This window comes from Egretta garzetta, unplaced genomic scaffold (genome assembly GCF_000687185.1).
Source record: "Egretta garzetta isolate BGI_Z169 unplaced genomic scaffold, ASM68718v1 scaffold154, whole genome shotgun sequence".
NCBI classification, from domain to species: Eukaryota; Metazoa; Chordata; class Aves; order Pelecaniformes; family Ardeidae; genus Egretta; species Egretta garzetta.
The window spans coordinates 6,879,208-6,902,346 of NW_009259600.1; the positions used below are offsets into that span (position 1 = coordinate 6,879,208).

Here is a 23,139-nt window from a genome sequence, read left to right on the forward strand (position 1 = left end):
CATGGTACGTGTTCAACTTGCTTTACTGCAATGTACTTCGTGACCAAACTTCCTTTCTTCATCCTACTCCCAAAATTCCTGTCCACTTTGTACCTTACAAAGAATGAGCTTGTTTACACTGCCTCTTGTCAGCTAAAGTTACCTTGCATTCATCTTCACCAAACTTTGCTGCTAACTGACAAGTGTGGATGATGCCACCAAAATAAGAATCTTACTACACAATTCCATGGACACATTGGATCTGCCTTACATATCGCCCCACTAAAAAGCCACTTAGTGATGGTCCTATGATGCCCTAGTTCAAAACCAGCAATATCCTTCTTGGTCTAGAGATATGGGAGGTGGAAACATCCACTATGCCTCTGTAATATTCCAATGTGCTCCTTGGCAATGACCCCTTTTGCTAGCACATTTTGTGAGAGTCCCAGCCAGCGGCCAACCCACCCCCCACTCCCTGCACATCTCCAAGCACCACTGCGCAGGAATGGGCTCCACCTGAGGACGCCGCCCGTCCGGCTGAACTGTGGCCACGCTCGTCTGCCAAGCCTGTGGGAGAAAAGTGCAAAGGCCACCTGCCTACTCGTCATACCTATGCTTAATCTAAGGTTAAGGTGTTACAGCTCCGAGCAAAGCATGCGGGAGACGAACAGAGAAACAAGCGCTACCACCCTCCTCCAGATAAACTAGATGATCTTTAAACGTCTCTTCCAACTCAAACCATTCTATGATAAAAATATTTCTTCAGTATGTAACTCAAAACACTATATTGAATTATTTGCATGTAGGTCACATGCAGTTAATGAGCCAAAAAAGTCAGGTAGGATCCTCCTCAGTCTTTTGGATCATCATTTACAACCTCGTCATCTCCTAAACACTTTGCACCTATATTTGTTAAACTACTGCGCATTTAGAATTAAACGTATCAGCTGCAGGGATTTAATGCTGTAACAACAGCAAAGAGCTACATATCCATAGGTATATGGCCATACTGCTGCCAAACACTCCTGTACTGCAGGAGTAGCACACAGTAAATTGAGATTATACAACTGAGAAGAAAACCAACCACTTTCTATAATCTCAACATGAGGGTATGAAAGGGACTAGACTTGTTTTTTCATCCTTTATAACCTAGAAAAGTCTGAGAATATGGATTTGCCTGTACTTCTATTGGTGCAAAACGTGTTCTCCTACCATTGCTAAACTGTACTACAGAAACTCAGACTTTGCCTTCCTCAGAAGACAGGAACAGACCTACGTGTACAACTTCAACATTACAAGAGACAAGGAACCGAAAGCGGAGCAAATAAAAAAAAAAAAAAGCAGTCTAAACATTTGAAACTTACCCTCCCAGAACAGTTCATGAAATAAACAGTATTACTGCTACAGGGAATGCTTCAAATTAAGGTGCGGCAGAGCTGAGAGTACACAGTCCACTGAAGCCAGGCAACATTTGTTATGTCTCTACATTCAGTAACAAAGTGAAGCAGCAGTGTCACTCCCAGATTCCGACAGAAACCAGTCACAGCCTTCACAGGTGACACCATTTTACCATTTCCTGCCTTCCGATGGCTTAGTTCGCAATCACTGCATCCTTCTGGTTAGAGATGTGCATGAAATCAAATTAGCACGTTTGAGCACCAGTATGTATTTGGATTAACTACTCAAGGTAAGATTCATGATCCACAATCATCTCATATTTTCATGTCTTTACTGTTTTGTTTTGTTTTTTTTATGTAGTGCATCTTTGACCAGAAGTTTGTGTCCTACACCCAACTGCTGCTGACTTCCTTGACAAAGGGCAACACATGCTTTTGCAGAAGTTCATATATTTCATGACAAAAAAACAATTTAAAAAGCATCATAAGAAGTGACAGTATTGACTTTTAGGCCTTTACTAATCAATAATCTTCAGTTTAGCTGAAGAATCTTTGCAAGAGTTATTGACAAATTTTGTATTATTTATTTTTAAATCAACAGTTTGGTGTTAACTAGTTAGGTGCAATTCTTTTCCATATTTCCTTGGGGTTAACTACTGGAGACACAAGAGTTTCAGGTGGTCATTTGTAAAACAGCATTAAGCTGTGCAGCAAGATGTAAGTTATCCTTCAGGCAAGGGAAGGATTAAATAACCATGCCTTTTAATGTAAAATTACACCTGCAATAGACAGAAACCTTGAGAGAAAGCCTTGCTGCTGTGCACACATCAGTCAGAATTCTCTACGAAAGGCAAGCTGAGCAACAGAGTGACGAGATTTATCCCAAATCCCTGTAACAGAAGAACATCTGCTGCAAAGAAGATACAGTAAATATATCTAAATTTTCAAACGGTGAAAGTGAATGTTCACATGAAATGAGAAAGTGTTCCATACTCAAATACTACAATGGCATAATTAATTTCTTTAATTAAGGAAAGAATAAAAATGACTAACATGCAACTATACTGAAATAGTGGCTTATTTAAACGTGTTTATGATACAAAAGCAGGAAATAAGCACATAAAATTTCACTGTAAAAACAGATAAAGCACAGAATTTGTTTACAATACTCAATGCTGTTCTTTTATGTAGTACCATTTTTATTTTAGACCAACTGCGATGTAGTTTTATTTAGAAAACTAAGACAAGAACTAGAGAATCAATTCTGCAATGGAATTGTTTTATGTAGGGTTTAGATTTTTATTTTTACTTTTTACAACAACCAATATCTACCTTTTTGTGCTTAGAAAATTATTTCTTGGGTATAAAACAATGGACATGGTGCTGCCGAAAGTCTGCACTGTATACTTAAAACCCGCTGTCCAACATTGCATTTTTGTATCACACCCCCCCCCCCCATTTGTATACTGTCCTTTCTTCCTCACCAGGGGACTTTAGATAACATGTAGGTGCATGATAATTTCAAAAAACAGGTCTTTGTTCTTCTCTTGGTGAATAAAACACAGCCACGAAGTTTCCAAACCTACATTCACTGTACAGAGCCTAAACCCCAAGTTAATCAGTACTTGAGTGAACAACAGTGCATACCTTTATTCCTATAATCTTGAAAACAAAAATAAACAAATAAAAATTCTTCTACTTTTACATTCTTTAGCATTGTAACACTATTCTCCGCACCAAAAAGAAGTCTGCATTCGTTCTTCAAAAACTGATGATTAAAACAGGTACTATAAAAAAGTTTACTACATGAATAAATGCTTTGAATTTGAATATAAATAGATCTGTTATGACTTGATCATTAAACTTCTCTGCCAAAACATAAAATATCATTTATTCCTGATAATTTTATGGTGCTAACTTGGGATTTGTCTACATTAGTATTTTATTTCAGCTAAGGAGCATGCTTCTGAATCTCCTGATCTTCTCCACGTGCTTTGGTTCAGATTATACTGTGGCTGTGCAACCAACAAACTGGAGTCCTTTTAGATGACACTAATCTGAAAGACATGCTCCTACTGGGAATGGGTACTCAGTCTTCTGGACCGTGCTAGAGCTAGTCCAAAGAAAAACCTTCAGAAGTGTATGTGGCACAAACATTACGTCTTCGGCCTAACTTGTTTTACTCCACAAATCTGCTCCTGCCAGGCTGTGGGACGTGCCAGTGCAGGACACCCCCAGCTACCCAGCACCAGAAGGGTGCTCACCGCAGCTCCAGCACTGCCAGGGAGGCTCCACCTCAACTTCAAGCACAAGCTTCAGAGTCTCCGCAGCCATTTAGTGTGAGCAACACAAGTTCTCTTTCTGGATTCATTAAACACCGCATACATTATTCACTAATATTACACCAATTGTGATTGCTGTTGCAACACATGAAAGTTTACAAAATTCCATGTAAACCATAACGAGATGCCAGCATAACACAAATTTGACATAGATGCTGCCAGCCAGATGATGCTGGAGTATCAAACACAGCCCTCAGCACCACCAGGATACATTGAGTAAACATCTGGAAGATGTTGCAGTCTACAATGTGAGTTCTCACATCCCTGCTCCATAGGTGTGGCTTCTCAGTCACTTTCTGCTCATCCTTCTCCCTTCTACAGAAAGTGACAGCCTTTCCTTACGGCCAACCAAATACACAAAGCAGTGAGCAGTTCTGCACTGACTGTGTTCAGTGCAGCACAAACCTCTTCTCTGGGTGTACGGGCAGGAGACACTCTCACAAGAAAGAGAACAGGAAACACTTTTGAAAGAGATCTTTGCACACCAAGTTAGCAAGAAAACCCAAGGTTCCTTTATCGTAGGTTGCAAAAGAGAAGCTAGAGTAGTAACTATAGCAACTCTGATTCAATGCTGCAGGTGGAAAAAACCCCATCTGGTCACACCTGTAAATCCCACAAAACAATTTTTAATTAAGTCTATTATCATTAAAATACAAAATTTTAAATTAATAACTGAACTAACTTGACTTAAGGATTTTTGTATGAAAGTTTCAGGAAAAAAAAAAACCAGTTAAAGCTTCTCAGTTGTAGTTTGAAAAGGTGGGGACAGAAAAGAACCTGACTCTTTTATTCTCACTCAAATTCCACAAACTATTTATAGACAGCGCTAATATACTTGGCAGCAAGCAGTGGAAACTGGAAATCTAGCGGACACACTGGCTCAGCTTCAACAAGATTCCTGATTTTAAGCACATAGTAGTTCTATTCATGTCAAACTCTATACTTGCCCAGCCAGGTATAAAGGAAGTTACTTAGCTGACCATTGCCTGCAGGTTGTTCGTGTTCTCAGGTGGTAATCTAGCACAGCACTTCAGATTAGACGAAGTAGGAAAAAAATCAGATTACTAAAAGCAATTAAACAGTTCAAACAGTGAATACAGCCTTCTAAATTACAGCTAAATCCCAAGCAACTTTTTAAAAAAAAAAAAAAAAAAAAAAAATCAGGAAATCAGAGGAAAAGGGAGAAGACCAGAAACTGGGGGGGAAGGGGAGGGAGCAAGAGACTATACTGCCTAGGCATCCATAAATGAACTATCTCCTTTATAAGGCTTAGGTGCCTATTCTTAACTGATTAGACCCCATCATGAATGCAAGCCTAACAATTTGCCCTCGTATTTGAAAACATTCCACTGCCATATTACCATATTACTTGCAAACCTAGAAAACGCCAAAGTTTCTAGCTATTTTCAACAGCTATGTTTAAAATAATAAATCTCAATTATTTTAACAAAGGACTGTTAAGAACCTTTGTACATGTTCAACTGCAGTAACTATTCTTTTCTTCTGAAATTCCATTTCAGATACTAAAAGTATTTCACATTTAAGAAGTGCCAGACTAGGGGAAAATTCCGATGTGTGGGCTGCACAGTGCATATACAGTAGGGGGATGAGCATTTCAGATTTGATTCATACTTTTCACATGCTTCATACTTCTATCTACTACAGTTTCTTTAAATTGCTGTAACAATATAAAAATACTTGTTTTGGTTTTGCTCCATGCAGGTTTAGATTGATTTCCCATCTTAATTCCTTGTAACTACAGGAACAAATGGCAGTAGGCAACAGTCTACATACAGCTGGTATACTATATCTAAAAAAGACAAACAAAAAACAAATATCTGCAGTCAACCAGAAGATTTCAGGCTTCTGTCAAAAGTTAGATGGTAAAAACAGGGCTTCAGGTTATATATTCTTAAGCTATAATACTGCTGATTATCCTGTTTTCTTCAAATGATTTGATTCCCTTCTGTCTTGGAAAAGCGCTAACAGAAGAAACAAAATCATTATTCATAAGCTAATAACTGCAGCCATCATAAATCTATTATAAGCTTGCAGAAATGAAAATATTATCTGCTATTACCCCATGAATCCCTACCAGGAACCCTCAAAACATCCAAGCTTCTAGCTCCAGATGACAGCATGACTCAGACTTACAACTGATTTTTTTTCCAAAAAAGACTCAAGTAGTGTAGGAGTACTTGATATTGGGGGGTGGGGGGAATCACGAGGATTTTTGAAAAGAAGGAAAACACTGCTCCACTGCTGCATCTTTATTACAGAGCCTACATCTCATGTGACCAACAACTCAGAAGAGAAAAAGAAAAATACTCGTCATGTTAGAAAGGAGAGAAAAAAAAAAAAAAAAAAAAAAAGAAGAAAAAACCATCACCTAAGGTACATCCAGAGAATAATGTCTTCAAAATCCAGGAAGCTCATTGGATTCACAAAATAAAATTACAAAATCTATTTATTTTAATTCTTTATTCAACAGAAGGGCTAAGATCTCACAATTCAGACAGAAATCAAGGAGGAAATTTCATATTTCTGACTGAAGCAAAAGCAAGGGATTGAGAAATCTAACCATAATTTCCAGATTTGTTAGGTTCTTTCTGGAACATTGGCCTGAGCAAACCAGGAAATAGTGGAGTCAAAAGTATATACCCGCCGAGCTTCAACTCTGCCTTCAAGAAGGCAACAACAATAAATTAGAATTAACTGCAAAGCATCCCAGCTGCATTCACTGTAATGTCATAACTGAATTGAATGCATTTACTGGAAAGGGAGGGGAAGCAGCAGTATATTTACATACACATTTTCCACATACGTCAAATATAAAAACACCATAAAAGCACAGCATGTTTACTGCATCTAGGAAAAATATCCTCATCTGAAAGATAAAACTGTGTTTTCTTCCCTTCTTGCTACTTATTACTGGAAGTAAAATTTTCATTTTGACAACCTTTTATACTCTTCAATATGTTTTGCTTGCTTTCTGATAGAATTAAAAAGCACTGCAGAGTTCCCAAGAAAGCTTGTTTTCTTTGATTTACAAAAAGGTTCACAGAAACCACAGACCTTGTAAATACTTGTGCAGACTTGTTTATGCAAAGTCTGGCAACTGGAGTTTTTTAGACCTCCAGCACTTACTCAGACTGAAACTGAACTTACACAGAATGTCATGCAGTCTGCCCAGCTATCTTCCAATACTACAGCACAGAGTCTCCATCCCTTATTAATGCTTCACTGAACTAGTTGAAGTGTAGAAGTAACCTTGCACAGTGTAACTCAGCATGCCACCATTCATACGGACTACAGCAACACAGTAAAAAGCACAGCCAAAGGAAGGAAGAACTCCTAAGGCAATGGTCTTCTTGCTTGTGCCTTCAACATCTGTAAAACAAAGCTTTTTGTTAATCTCAAGCAAACACCCACATGCAAAATTAATTTCATTATTTACTATGAATAATTTGATCTGCTCTAGTTAGAGCAGACAGAAGTGGAGATGTCACCGAGTTTCGAGGGAACCATGTATATAGACGCTTCCATTCTCACTATTAAAAAGACATTCAGTCCACATAGCTCTTTCTCTACTGTTGTTTGTTAGCTTAAAAATCTCAATCACTACGACAGCAAAGGCTATTAGCTACACTAATTTTCTAGACTTGCCTAAACTATGCTGTTTATTAAATATCCTCAGGACTTAGGAAGCATAAGAGATGAACTTGCTGTAACTTGCCAGTCATAACATACTGCATTCCTCAAAATGCACCATGCATTGCTTCAATTCAAAATAACCAGACATTAATAGAAGACAGATTGCCTGCAAGACATGAAATTGATTTTACTCAGATTAATAACTTCTTTAATTAAGAATCAGATCTTAAAATAGCCCAGGCATACTCCTGGTTCAAACACATGTGCACACAAGCTTGCATGAGTACGCTCAGCACCCATGTAAGAATTGTCTGCATAGCAGCCTTGCTACTTTTACATTCTTTTGTTCAAACAAATTCGTTTCATCAAAGCAAACATGATAAGAGAAATATCCAGCAAAATTTAAAATCCAGTAAAACTTATTTTCTCTCCAGTGTTTTATGCAAGACCCGCACACACTTCACAGAAACTCTGTGACAGCTACTGCATTGACTTGAGTCATTGATCCTAAAACGCAAAACTTCAGGAAGCCCCACAGATATTTTAAAAAGTCTAGAAGCAGTCTACATGTAATTAAAAAAATAATAGAGAAACAGGTGTAAACCTCTAAGATCCAAACCAGTACTACTTTCTCTCTTTGGAAAGCAGATCTTTTCTCTTTGTCCCCTTCCCTGTTATCTACTATTAATCCTGTGATTCTTGTCCTTTGAGAATGATGCTGGTGCTGTAACCTTGCACATTAGCATGAGTACACCTGTAAGAGAGTTTAACACCTTGTATTTCAGACACTATGCAGTGTCTTAAATATAAATTTGCAAAAACTTTAGTATTCTTTACTTGGCTCATGATATCTGTAAAACACAGTAACATACCATTGCATTTTTCCATAACAGCACAAATAAGCATTTGTCATGATTATAGTTTTATTCTGTCAGGAACTGTACAAACAAGAAAAACAACTCTTGCTCCACAGAGCTCACTGCATTGTGAAAACTGTATACATTACATCTTTTCAGGTAAAGGAAAGGACAATAAAAAAGCACAATACATAAAACAACTGGAAATCCCAGCCCAGCAGATGCCAAAACATAATCAGATGGCAGTGCTTTATAGGAACCACAGCAGAGTCAAGAGTTTGAAGAGAGCAAATACAGCTTCTTGTTTCCCATGGACAGATCTACCCAGGTGGTGGGAAACACAAAGGAAAGAATGGATAAACTTGAGTAAGGCTAGTAAGTGTTAAAGCTACCAGTACTAAGAAACCACTGCAGATCAACAGGATAGTAAACCCAAGTGAAACAGAACTTTGACTTACGGATGTCCTGTGCCTCACCTTCCCCCTCCCCCCCCAAATCCCTCAGAACAAAGTTCAAAATTCTGAACACCAAAGGTAAAGGCTTGTCCCTTTCCCAAAGTGGAGGCTTCGGGAAGCATTTGGGAAAGTCTGAATTACATTAACTGTGCTGGAGGTAGCTATAGAGACAGGAAAACAACTGTAAAACAGTAATTGCAATATAAAGACAGTTAAGACTGCCACCTTTACATGCGATGAAAAAAAGCGTACATCCGACAGCCAAAATACTTTTCATATTGCATAGTACTGCAGGGTACTGCAGCCTCTTACCATGGGGATTTCCAGTAGTTAGAAAAGATAAACACTAACTGCTGCTATCAGGAACTAGAAACAAGGCTGTTGGATAACACTAAGACTCCACAATTGCAAAATGAAGCGAAGAAATCTGTAGAGTTGAATAAGCATTTGACTTGACAGCCAGTTTAGGCAGCTGCAATTCAGCAGAGCCCAGCAGGCTTTCGAGACAGCCATAGTGTACGTAACATCAGTGAAAGAGGGCAGAACAAAGTTCGTTTCAAAACACTGACGAATATAACTTCCCTCCTGTCAAACTACATCCCCGAGACACATAAATTACCACTGGAAAACCTCAAAAGTGTTAAAGCAGACACACAGCTAATTTATTATATGGATTCTGGTTTTGGCTTTTTGCAAGGGGGCTATTTGTCACTGAAATTAAGAGATCACAATGGCTTGTAGATGCCATAGTGTACAATAAAGGCTGCTTGTATGACCCTAAGTGCACTTGCTGTGCCTACTCTCAGTAGAGCCAGTAAGAAAAAGTCACACATTGTACGGTTCACAAAATCCCAAGTTTTATTACATTACAGTAGCTCTAAGCATGCAAGAGAAGTCCTGCATCCTTCAGCTTTATCTCACTCTTTTTCCTAACACGGAATTTGAACTACATCCTGCTTTCCTTCTCAACAATACACAATTACTCCCGTCCACCACATACATGTACCCCACTGCAGCAGAATCATCACTTCAATCGGAGCACTAGGCAAGAAGTTGGAAATGTCTATAAAATTCATTATACATGCATTATTTTTTTATCTCAGGGTCAAATAACCCCAAATTTGGTCTCACTGCACTCTGAACCTTCCTGTTTTACATCCAAGCTCATAACCATTCAAAAGAGCAAACAGATTTCCAAGGAGTTAGATAGCTGAAATTGGCACATTTACAGAGGTTTGAATTGGACCATTCGCTTCCACTAAACTTTATACCGTCTTAATGAAAAAGCCCTATGGAGATGATGACAAAGAAACAGGCTGCCTCCTCTCACCTAAACAGGGCCATGCTTGGGACTGTACAATCCCTCTTAGCTTCAATACAGCTGGCATGGGGCTGCCAATTTGCTCTGTCCTCCAGCTTACCCACCCGCCAGTCCCACCAGCAGAACTAGGAAAGGGGGTTCCCATTCCGACGCACTCCCCAGCCCCGCCAGGTCCTGGAATGTTCACCAAGAAAACGTAGAGAGCCTCACACTGCAGTACACTGAAAAACCTTACCAAGCCACCAGCTGTGGCAAAAGCAGAGACAGGAAGAGAGGCTTAAACATAATGAGAGGAATTAACACCTTGTAGAAGAGAATGTGATCTAACAGGTATTTCCAAAATCCTTATCACCATTTACCCTGACATTCATATTTATAATTACCTTCCAGTATGCTATCCCTACACCTGGTACACCTTATCTCCATTTTTGCCTTGATGCAAGCTTTTCCAGCTCTTCTCATCTATTCCTTTCTTGACTAAAAAACATTCTCACTGCACATATTTACATGAGTCATTAACTTCCTTCCTGAGAACAGTTTTAACAACTTACTTTTTTTTTTCTGCACTCCAGTTTCCTAAAAAATTCTTATTAAATATTTATATTTAATACTATACCAAAACATGTTTTGACTCTTCCTCTGAGCAAATCCCTGCTGAGAACCATTCAGATAAACAGCAGATGACTGAAGGTCAAGTCACATAATTACTGCCCACCCCTTTGTCCACCCAGTTCACAACCCCATACTCCGAAAGCCACTTCAGCTGTTTAGTTTGTGCATATCCACTATTATCTGGCCATCTGAGACTCAGCTTGAGCCTGGTTTCCCGTGGATCACAGGGGAAGAGCAGTTGTGCACATCTCTACATTCCCCACAACTTCCCAAACACTTTGGACTGTTTCTACCACATTTGGCAGAAGAGTAACAGTCCCGAAAATCCAGTGAATAGGAATTTCTTGAAAAAAATGACACATTTCTACTGGTGTTCCAACATAAAGGCTTCATTGTAACATTTCTTGTTACTAAATGTAAGAGATTCCACATAGAATACAATAATCAATGAGAAAAAATGTTCTACCTGTCTGCTTGCAATAAAAGATGCCTGGTCTGAAGGAGCTCTCTAAGTGGCAGCAGCAGATCATCACTAAGCCTTTTAAAGCAGGCTGCATCAATTCACTTCAGAAACAATAGCCAAAATATACAATGCACTGTGTTTCTTGCATGCAGAAGAGAGTTTGCATTTTGGGGATGAGAGAAATTAGTTGGTAGTCACATTTGTAAAAACAGACAGGGATAGGAGTTGGAGTTTTAAATAAAGTAGAACAGACACACTCTTCTCAAAGTAGCCTATTTCCAGTTCCACAACAAAAACTCAGCAACCGCACCTTTCCCAAAAGGGTGCTGTTTGCATTTAAATGCTCTAGGACCACTCTTCATCCTTCATCTTCCCTCTGAGAGACAGACTAGCCTGCCTACACTGACAATTGAGACTTCTCCAAAGAGCAGTTCAGATCAGCAAGTCGCATTCCTGTTGCCTCTCATCCCTGTAGTTAAGTCTGCCTTTTCCCACACTGACTCTGCCTTAAGTTAAGGCAAACCAATATTCCCCACTTCACACACACAGAAAAACCAGCACAGGACCAAAAATGTGGAGTAACAAACTATTCATGCACAGCCATGGAACAGCTATTAATTTTCTGTGCTTCAGCTTCTACCCTGCAAACAACAATATTTTACAGGAATACTGTCAGTGTGAGGGGTTATTAGTCTATTTTAATACTCAAACCTCATATAATAGAGAGCTTTTAGGAAACTATACAAGTAATATTTTAAAAGGAAAATATTCACTGAAGGCGTATTTCCAAGTATGCCACATTAGTAAAGCACAGTAAATTTAGATGTGAGTTCAGTTTACAGTATTCTTTTGGTATAAGCCTATTTTTTAAGAAGAAAGCTCAGTAGCAGCAAGTCACCACTTGATACACCAGTGTTCTTTTTACAAAGAGATGCCACATGCAGAAACAAAATGGTTTTTTGAAGAAAGGGATGAAGAATGCTTTGGAAAAATAGTTATGTGAAAAAGATACTAGTATTTTATGTTAATACCATTTACCAAACTTGACAGGCAGTTGTATTCTTTTGGATGTAGCTTCTTTTCAATTTGCATGAAAAGCATTGTTACACTTGTGCATTGATGAAAGCAGATTACATCCCTTACAATTCCTTACTGGCAACTCTGCCTAATGAATAATAATAAGCCAGTTTAAGGGCATTGGTTTCGCTGTGTGCTTGCTATTCAAAAAAGGAAGAGGATATCACTACAAGAGGTACGGTTCTGGTAAAGTAGTATAAAGGAAGTCTGCAGTATGTCATGGTATCCGAGTTTTCCATTCCTCATCTTTTATTGATAGCTTATAATACTTTCTAAAATTAAGAAGCACTTTCAAGTTGATATAGATTGCAAAACTGAAGAGCAAGGCTTATTTGTGATAAAGTAGATACTATGAAGACAGAATAGTTGCAAATTTTTACCTGTTTATACTTCACCACTGATTGTTATCCACTTGAATATTTACTTGATTTTCCTTTCTGGATCATCTGCAGAAGTACTCAGAGGCTTGGCACTGACATTACAAGACAACTTTTACATGGATTCAGCTATTACCAGTGTTGGGGCACCAAGACGATGTGATTTCTCAAGAGATCCATGTATTCATCCCTGAAGTATTTTAGCCAGTTCAGTCCCCAGAAGGTAACCATTAGGCTTGCTGCGACTAAAAGTGATGGTACAGATGGCACTTCTACTGGCCTTTGGCCTCTCAAAGCAAAACAAACTGTATAGGTTTCTAACGTGGACCACCTACAACAGAGATAAATGGCTTGCGATAATCCTGGGTGGGTAAAACTTTCAAATGTAGCTTCTTATAAAGATAATCTTGAATTAATAAACACGCCACTGAAAATTCCTAATGTCTAAAGTTAGCTTCATTGCTTATAATTATAGAAGTGCAGGTAACAATTTTACTACATTTTTAAAAGCAGTTCATTTTGATTTGACTTTGATCTTACTGATACCAACAGTAAAATTTAAATCGATCACAAAGCAGCACAGTGAAGTCAAGGCTGAGCATGGATTAAAATTCCCCACCCTCCCCCTTCCAAATATGTATATACATATTCAAAGCAACCACAGGACTTAGTAGTACTTACACAAAATCATATGCACGTCGGAAAACCAAAGATTTACCCTGATTTTGTCAACTTCCACTGACACAAAATTATGGAAGGAAAGGCTAAGGCAATGGTCAGTAAAACTAACAGGAAACAACCTTAAGCACAAAGCAAGTTAGTCTTGGCTTCAGAAACAAATTTGTGGATTAATGATAGAAGTTCTTAGCCTGCTCTACACAAATATGCAAATCCTCTCCCTTGAGAAGTTTAACTGAAGAATACAGTACTTGGTAATATTTTTTTAAAAAATAAGCATGACCATGCTACAACAGGGGATGCTTCACTCTATACTGCTGCTACAGAAAGGTTCTGAGGCTCAAATAGCTATGGGTTTCCTTTTTAAGGAATGTATCTTGAATAGGGAAATAGGCACATCAGGCTTCAATGCACTAATTCAGCTGTAAAATAATGGGTAAAAAATTACATATACAGGCAGACATTCCACTCTATTAAAAGCCAACCTGATAACAAAATTCAGCACTTGCTCCTACACCCTTTTTAAAGGGAGGCACTGAATTTTAAAATAGCAAAAAATGTGACATAGCATGGTGACAAGTACAAGATCAATGTCAGACTTAATGCCTACATGTTCGAATTTCTATTTATCTACTTTTATATGATGGAAGTACATCGCTCATTTAAGTACACGTCCTTCCAGTTCAATAGCAGATTTCCAAATAGAGGAAAAAAAGTAGACCCAGAACAACTGAACCCCAGACTGCAAAACACACACTCTGATCACATGTCTAAATAAATTAAAATATCTTTAGACACTTCAAAAATACATCAAGGTACACAGTATTTCAGTACAGGCATGGAAGAGTCACTTAAGAATCTGATGCCATGATCCTTACGTTCATATCAGTAAGTTTATAAACTATGTTCATCAACTCACAAGTTTAAAGCTAGTTCAGACCTTCTTCCCACCAGAGTAACTCATCTCCCTGGAAAACAACTACTGCTTGATATGATCATTTTACTTGAATAACACATGCCTGAGAAACTGTGCGTGCTTATTTCAAATTAGGTGCTTTGAGCACTTTACTGGCTGCCAAATGTGCAGAATGGTCAGCAAACAGGATCTCAGATTAAGAATTTAAATTCAGCTTTATTTTGGTCATTAATCATTTCTGAAAGCTATTGCATTTTATGCCAAATTCCTTTCACGTCCAACACTCTAAACGGCTATCTAGAGTTCAGATCCACCTCCACATAAAGCCACAAATGACGGACAGCCCCAGAAAACTGGTGAAAGATTCAAATGTAGGCTTACTCACCTGATTCCCACATACATCTTCCTGGCCTCCATGCTTTTAATTAACGTTTCAAGACAGATGTACAGCTGAATATTTCATGATACTCATTCCAAAAAGTCACTACCAAGAACTACTAGAACCTTCTGTTAGTTAGGAGTGAAGAGGGGAGTCTCTCAACACCCCACTCTGGTGGATCTGACTGGCAAGAGTGTCATCCCTGGGAGACGTCCCTGCATAGGATAGTTTGCAGCACTGCTGCTCTTCCTAACACGCACATTTGGAACACAGGATCTCTTATTCTAGGAAAACTCCTCATGAACTCCAAAGGCACCACACACAACCTATGCGGTTCCGACAGTGGGGAATGCTGACTGCGTTCCTCACTAAGGCAAGAGGATAAAAGTATTTCCCCAAGCCTTATTCACCTACAGCGTAAAGGCGAAAGAGCTGTACAGGCAGTACTGCCCCAGATTTCCACAAGGGATGAAGAAAAACAGAAAGCTGATACTGTGGACTTAACAAGAGAGTAGTAACATCATCACTTAACCTTGGTATATTGGATCGCCATTTACATTAGAACTGCGATACCTCTAAAGCTTTGTTACATTGTGCACGGATGACAGACATAGCAGCTAATTTGAAATCAGGGATAGGAGTGAGACAAGCTAGACAACACCTAGGCAACAGGCACTGGAAACAGCGTTGGCTGGATCAGCAGCCACAGGGAGGTCAGTAGTAACTGGACTCTAGAAACACACAGCTCCCAGGCACATCCAGCAGGAAAGCTGCTAAAGAGCGCACAACTGCCAAATGCCCACATCAGCCAGAAAGAGGAACATGCAGCAGGGTCACAAAAAAGGATGTTTCAAAACACTGATGAAAGCCATATGCCAAGTTACAAAACGCTCAAAAAAAATCTGTTTGTTCATCCACTTATTTCCTAAAGCACAGGTTAAGCGCAGGAACACCCCCCTGCCCAAGAGTACTTTGAAGGCCTGAGAGCGAGACCTCGTGTGATTCCCAAGCTCCTCCTGCACTCAAACCCCTTATCTTGCTTGCTGGTAACTCACTAAGCCACCGTAACACCCCTTAAAATAAAAGGGCTGGTTCCCTTCCTCCCTTCCACTTGTACAATCTCTTAAACAGCAGCTGCTCTCCCGGACAGTTTGGCTTCCTCTTCCATGCTGAAGAACAGCTCTGCCACCTTTAGCCATGAACATTGCCTTCCCAAGACGTCCCAATCCTTCCCTCCCTTGCCATCCCAGCTCTCCAGTCTTCATGAATATCTCTAGCCGCAGACACGAGCTGAACTTTACCCATGGAACCGGTTGGTCAGTACCTTTAGACAGGACATGCGAACAGTGGAAGGTGCTCTGACAAGGGAAGCCATTTCCGCTAATTACCCAAATCTGTCCCAGGCAGTACCTCCAGCTGCAAGTCACTGTGATCAAGAGACATGTGACTGATGATGTTATTCATTTTTCTGACAGACACCAACAGGCATCTCTTCCAGAATATTTAAACTGATGTTTACATCTTGGAAAGGAGAAATGTTCTGTCTCCATACTTTTAAAAAATTACCAACTATGGGGAAAAAAGTGAGATAGGTACTTTCCCAAGCCCACTTACAAATATTGCCGTACGGTTTAGACACGCATTTTGAGTTAAATCCCTGTGCACTCTCTCTGAGCACTTCTTCAGAAGACAGCAAATGGAAAAATGTAATTGCTTAGTAGTATGAAGAGCAGACTGAAGTAAATACAAGAATATTATGAATAAACCAGCACATTAATTAGGACTCTAGAATCATTCTTTCTTGGGAAAGGGCTCCGTTTAGCATTATGTGCAGGAAAAAAAAGAAGGGAGGGTTAAAATCTCCACTTAAAACTATGCAATAAGAAGAACACACATACATGGATTTGCTTACTGCATGTGACCTATTCATTATCTGTCTCAATCCCAGAGACTACAATATCCCTAACTGAAGCTTTTACTTTCTTTTACTTGAGATGCTCAAAATGCAATTTCATAGAAGAAAAACACCCTATCATGGTATATTAATTTCTAATTAGTAGGATATATACTATAGAATATATATACACTTATATACTAATATACTATACTAATCTAATATACCTTGTAAAATGTAGAAAGAAATGGTGTTATCCAAAGTCTTATGGAAACTCATATAAGAGCTAAATTCTAGAAGTCAGAGCACATGAATGTAAGTGGGTGCCTTCTCTCAACAAGACACATCAACAAGACTGCCATTTGCTGTTCTAAAGTGCTCACCTTGAGCTACTAAAAAGTTCTTTCTAAAGGAGCAGTTCCTTAAATGAATAAGATCACTAAATTTTTAAGAGACATCATTGACTGGAACAAACTTATTACTAGTAACACTGTATAAATTAGAGGAAAAACAGAACTACTTTTTTTTTTCCCCATTAAAGTACTATTCTCACAATCTGTGCTTTCAGAGGGACCTATCTGTGTCTCCCAATAGGTTCACACAAAGCTGGAGTAATAAAGCCAAGTTACAGCAGCCTCTAGCAGAGTCATTTTTTCCTAACTTTTAAACACAAGCAACTTCATTACAGACTTCCACCACGTGCCAAAATGGGCTCACACTGCTTGTTAGAGGACCACTCTACTATTTTCTGGCTGCAACAGACTTTAAAAGTCTGTTCTGGCTACCCAGAGCCAGTCCCGGGGGCTTCCACCTCGCAGGGGAAAGATCTCAAAAGTTAAGGGAAGGTTAGTCAAGAATTACGGACACACGATCAGATGCGTGAAAACATGCAGTTCGCATCCTAATACATAGTTCAAGTCTACTTCCCACTTACAGAGAACCACACAACTAGTCACTTTCACAGCTTTGCTGAAAGTTTATAGTTCGCTGTATGAGTGAGCAAGTTCAGCTTTCTTGCACATCAAAAAATTCCACTACTAACTAAAGGTACCTGGGAAAGTACTGACAAGTCACAAGATGCTTAAATGAAGAGAGAGACCATCTTATGACAACTTAAGATACTAAACCAAGTATGTTCATGTGACTTTTTTCCCCCCTCCCTTCAAAAAATGCTCTACTTGTAAACTTTCTTAAGTTTTGGGGGGCTCTTACTCTTGTTTGCTAACTTACTTTTGATCCAGTAACAAGTAAATTGGGGGAAAAAAAACCCACTCTAAACCTTTTTTTTTCCCCTGACTAGTTCCAGAAAGTTGTTCTTCACAAAACATGAGAAAGTTGTACAGGCATTCCCCCATAACCTAAAATTCAGAGTGTCAAATAGAACAGCAGGAACCAAAGAACTAGCAGATAGCTACTAAATATGCTTGCCTTGCTAAAAAGACATCATCAACACGTTAACAATGTAGCAAAAGTTACAGTATATCCAAATTTAAAGGATCTGTTCAGAGAAACAAGTCAGAACCACAGTGCAGAACAGTGCTTTTGACAGATCAGTGCAAATACTTTCAATTATGCTAAATTTAGTAGTTTAAACTTAGATACTCACAAGAATCAATACTACTATTTATTTCCATGCAACTGTAAACCTTCGTGTAATAAAGCACTAGTAAAGTAGCAGCTGCAGCAAAAAATCAAGTGTAGAAAACAACAACAAAAAAAGTAGAACACAGTTCTTCACAGTACGGTATCATATAGCCTGCTATAAACCACTTGGAGCATTTATTTCTACTGAGGGAATAAACCCAGGAACTCGGATCTACAAACAACTTCCACAGTATCGAATACGTTGGTACCCAATGTTTCTTACAACCATGTAACCTAAGCAGGCTGAATCTTGCTGACCAACTGACACCTCAGTAATAACTGGTACTGCAAAATGTTACAGCTAGTAATTCTGAAATGCATACAAGCCAAAAAAAATCCCATGTTGTTTTAAATATCTGGGGCAAAATAAATGGAACACTAAAACTAGAAAATACAAAGACATCTAGGAAAGAAAAGCCACACTATTTATACAGTACAAACAGTACTCATGAATATTTAAAAAACTGTAAGGAAATTAGTGAATTATACTTAACAAGTATGACAGTAACGTCTACAGCTTGGGAAACTGAGGCATATGGTAAAAGATAAATGATGTGTGGAGGGATGTTATCTAACATACCAAAGATATTAAGTTTAACAGATCTCAAATTTTTAACAAACCACAAGACTGATCATCATAAAAAGTTTTAGCCAGTACAAATATAAAATAATATATTTAGGGCTTAGTTGAAAATAACACCCATATAGTTTACATCTATTTGATACTAAAATAGGAGTGACCAAAGCAAAGGAGTCAAACAGATTCACCTGTAGGGCCCTTCTAACACTCACCCAGGCAGAGCTCTTCCTCTCCTAGCAATGACAGAAACAGCCGAAAAAGCCATGCTAATTATATGCTTTGCTCTGATGACAGGAATGGAGTCAGGTGGCTTCTATCCTGATTCCGGTTACAAGTAGCTCTCTGCTCTTCCTCTGGCTGATGATGTTCTCATTTAGTGCATAATAACAATCACACAAACTTCCTTAGGTTCAATTTTCAAACTCTTTTTGCTACGAGGTTGTCTAGGATGTGGGGGTTTTTTCTGCCCTGGAACGAACACTGCTTCAAGTGTTGTCTACATGACCTCATTTTGACTACGGACCTAACTGTGGCTCTGAGCAGCCAGTTGTATACATACTTGCGCAACTTGACATATAATCAACTTATTAGACAATATAAACTTCTATGGCATTAAAATTAGGGCATTCTCCCTTCAAGGACTATAAAACCATTCTAATAAATTAAATGCAGCAGTTTTGCCAGTAATACGATTTACAGCTTAGCAAAATGTATCTGTTCAGTATATCACAACAGTATCACTAAAGAGTGACGTTCAAGAGTTTAAGGTACAGTAATTTATTAAGCCAAGCCATTCCTTCAGGACAGTCTGTTCTGGCTTCATAGTTCAACTTCTTCAGAAGATTAAATAAACTGGCTGGCAGACTTTATTTGCTTATATGATTCAGGCCATTCTTTCAAACAAGGTGAACGAACCTGAAGAATTATTTATTCTTCCTCACACCATCTTTAGCAAACTGACATGTAAGTAAAATTTGGGTCCTGACCAATGAACTTTTATGACAATTTTACCTGCCTTATCTTAAAACCAAATGAACAATGAACTACATATATAATCTCACTGTAATCTCAACCAACATTTGTACCACAGAAACCTGGAACGGTTCTAACGCAAAACTACGTGTTTTAAAGCTGATGTAAGTTGTAAGATGTCTGTCTTTAACGGGCCAGAATAACGTCAATAGCACTGCAGCCTCGGTAGCAGCATACAACACTGTTTCAATGACAATTTTTTGGAACAATCATTTTCTGACCGCTGCTAATGTTCCTCAGTCGGCGGTGCTTCAAGAAGTACTCACTAAAGCCAAAACTCCTCCTGGAGATAAGGCGAATTAAGACTGATCTCTATCTGCGCCCACGTCTACCTTTGAACCATTTTAGTCTTGCTGTCCTACTGCTGTAAATATTTTCCGCTGATGCTCATTACATCTGGTGAAGCCAGAAGCAGAGAAATTTACCTGTACTACTGCATTGACTACTGCCAGCCGTACAGAACATTATAAAAGTTCCCCGTAGCCTTCTGTTCAATGGGACAGAAAGTCAAATTAATGTCAGGGTGACAAGTATAATTAAGACTACAAAAAATCCAACTTTCCAGAAATCTGAAGAAGCCAAGTACCCATGCTTCCAGACTCCATTCCAAAGGCAGGCATGTCCTAGCTTTTGCACTGTGCCACCCCAGAGACTTTTCATAACTCATCCTCTGCTCTGGAACACCAATCCCTCCCAAACTGGTCCTGAAAATGCTGCATCGCAGTACCAGTAAGATATAAATCATCATCCTGCCAAGAGTTAAATAAAAAACAAACAAAATGGTAACACTAGGAATTCAGTTCTCTAATCTAAGCTTGTGTTTTAATAAGATCCATTTGATTTCCAGTCCATCAATCATCAAACTTTGGTTTGAAAAATATTGCCCTCAAGAGCAGGACCAATTTTTCAAATGACATTTTTCCCCTAAAGAAACTACCCTGCACCACATACGGTTCTGTTTTGAATACAGGTAACTGTTAGGGCCTTTGAGATATGCAGAAATGTCTTCATATTTGTCCCATTAAAGCCATGCCAAGACTACATAGACCTACAATCAATTATTTCTTGGATATAAAACTCTCAAGCCAACAAGAAGGTCAGACATACTAAAACCAAATACCATTGCCCAACACCCCAGCAAGCTGTAATTCTCGTTAGTCGGTGCTATTCCAATATTTCACTCATCAGTATTCCTCCTTCTCAAATTTTTATAATTATAGCCATCATCAGAAGGAAGGTTTCAAAAATTCACTAACTACAGGGAAACAGAGAAACATTCTCTGGAGAGCTCAATGCCCACATACCAACCTTGGTGAATTTAGTACTTTAATTAGTGGAAAATTCTAGATATTCTAGCTCTGCAACTGCATAACGGAAGGCAACCAAAGTGATGCACTACTGCTTTTCCAAATGTGCATTTACCTGGAGCACCGCCTACTGTATTCAAAGCCTTAAAATGCAGTAACATAATGATATCTACAAGGCTCTGCTCAGGATCAACATCACAGTGCAGAGCTCTGCTGTCAGCAGTGCCTTGATCAAATTCATGACAATATTAAATCAGTTTGGAAGAGCTAAAAGCAGTTGTACAGGAAGGTAAAATGCTTTAATAGGGAATAGTTCCCACTCCCACTTCCTTCTCCCAGAAGAAACTAACAGCAGAAGTCAAAAAGACAGCTCGAGATAGGGCCATGCTACACAGCGAATGCTTGCTTTCGTTTTGGATGCTCTTGCCTGGGGAGGAGAAAGTTCTTTTCCTTCGAGCAGTGAAACTGGTCAGAACTTCAAACATTTGTAACAAAAACTGTTAGGAGAAACTAATCCCTCATAAGGATGAGGCAGCATGCTGATCGAAATCAGAAGCAGCTTCTCCTTCCCGGCAGCGGTGATAATGGATGGCGATGTGTTTCTCAGCAAGGCAAAAGAAACTTATGGAGCTTTCATTCTTGGTTGAACTTTGGAAAGCCTTGATTAAAAGGTCTACGAAAAAACGTTATTCAGCAAGAATTTTATTTGGTTGTTTTTCCTGTATCTAAAGATTGTGCTTGTGGTTTAAATTTTTATAGTGGAAATGCTGACAATACCGCCTAAGTTACAGCATCACAATCTGAATCCATCTACTGAAGTCAGGCTGATAAGTTGTATCACGACAATTATTACTTTTTACTTTAGTCCTGTCATGTGTATAATAAACAGAGCTTGTGAAAAACCTTCACACAGAAGTTAAATTTCTCAAGTACAGTAAGTATACAAACATAAGGACAGCTTAATATATCCAGACTTGAGATTTTCCCTAACAGTTCTCGCTCTACCATAAACCAATCCTTTCCAGTTGTCCTTTCACTTTAGCTCTTGATATATCAATTTTTTAACAGCCTAAATAGATATTAGAACTCTTTTCCTTAACTTTGTGTGCATTTAGAAGACTGGTTGGCACCTCACTTAGTTCATGCAAGTAGGCCCCCTCAAAAATTAGCTTGTACCAGTGTAAGTATTCAGTTACAGGTACTGGCGTAACTGTAGTTCTGTTTGAAGAAGCCTACCTTGCTTCTCCTCATGTCAATATGAAGGGTTCTTACAAATTTTCACGGTAGATCTACACTTAAGAGCTTGCACTGATCTTTGCAGCACAGGCATGGGCTAGACAAAACCCTTTGCACAGACAAAGGCAAACTATTTCATACGCTCAATCATGTGCTTAAAGCAAAGGCACCTACTCCAGAAACTGCTACATCAGGGCCCCCGTTGCTGTCCTCCTCAGAGCGAGGCACGTGCCCAGCTCCGTGCCAAAGGCTGCTGCTCACGTTGGGGGCCCATGGACATAACCTACGCTTGAGTTCGTAAAACAAACACAGCTCCATGAGAAAACATGCGACGAGTCTCATCGTCAAGTATCTGCGTTTTGATCGATCGTGTCTTCCCGGGCCACTTGCATACTGTAAAACCCAACACAAGTACATTCCCTAACGCATTTCCACGAGTATTTTTCATTACCAGCTCTGTTTAAAGATGGGTTTATAACCACAAATGAAACGCCATCTGGGTATGAACTGAAAGCGGGCTGAGCAGAGGCAACGGTGCCTGGAAGGGCTTCCAGGCCTGTGCTGATGTGTTACAAACTCCGCCAGCCCCAGGCCGCGTCCCTCCCAGCCCGGCCGGACGTGGAACATCTCCCAGGCATCCCCGTTCTCCGCAGACAGCGATTATTCGTGACTCAGAGGATTTGGGGTTGGTTTGTTTGCGCGGCCCCACGCCAACTCCAGAGTTCCCGGCAACGTACATCTGCGAGAGAGAAAGCCGAGGGCAGCTGGGCCGAATCCCAGCCTCGGCTTTAAGGGCTTCCCTGAGGAGATTTCCGCCCCCATCCCCAGATATGAAAAAAACTCGGAGCGAGTCCCGGAGCAGCCGAGCTCGGAGGGGAGGACGGGGCTGGCGGCGGCGAAGTACGGGGACACCCGCAGGCAGGGCCGCCGCGGGGAAGG

At 39.5% G+C, this 23,139-nt stretch overlaps 1 protein-coding gene across 1 annotated transcript in view; it reads right to left on the reverse strand.

The window, feature by feature from the left end:
- The window catches only part of LRP12 (LDL receptor related protein 12), a 49,245-nt gene extending 26,306 nt beyond the window's left edge, over positions 1 to 22,939 (reverse strand). The window contains exons 1-3 of the mRNA XM_009638320.2: positions 22,778 to 22,939; positions 22,375 to 22,593; positions 10,110 to 10,179 (exon numbers count right to left, since the gene is read on the reverse strand). Coding sequence (XP_009636615.1) covers positions 10,110 to 10,179; positions 22,375 to 22,593; positions 22,778 to 22,939 — 451 coding nt within the window. The remainder of the gene's footprint in view (positions 1 to 10,109; positions 10,180 to 22,374; positions 22,594 to 22,777) is intronic.
- Positions 22,940 to 23,139: the final 200 nt, after the last annotated feature.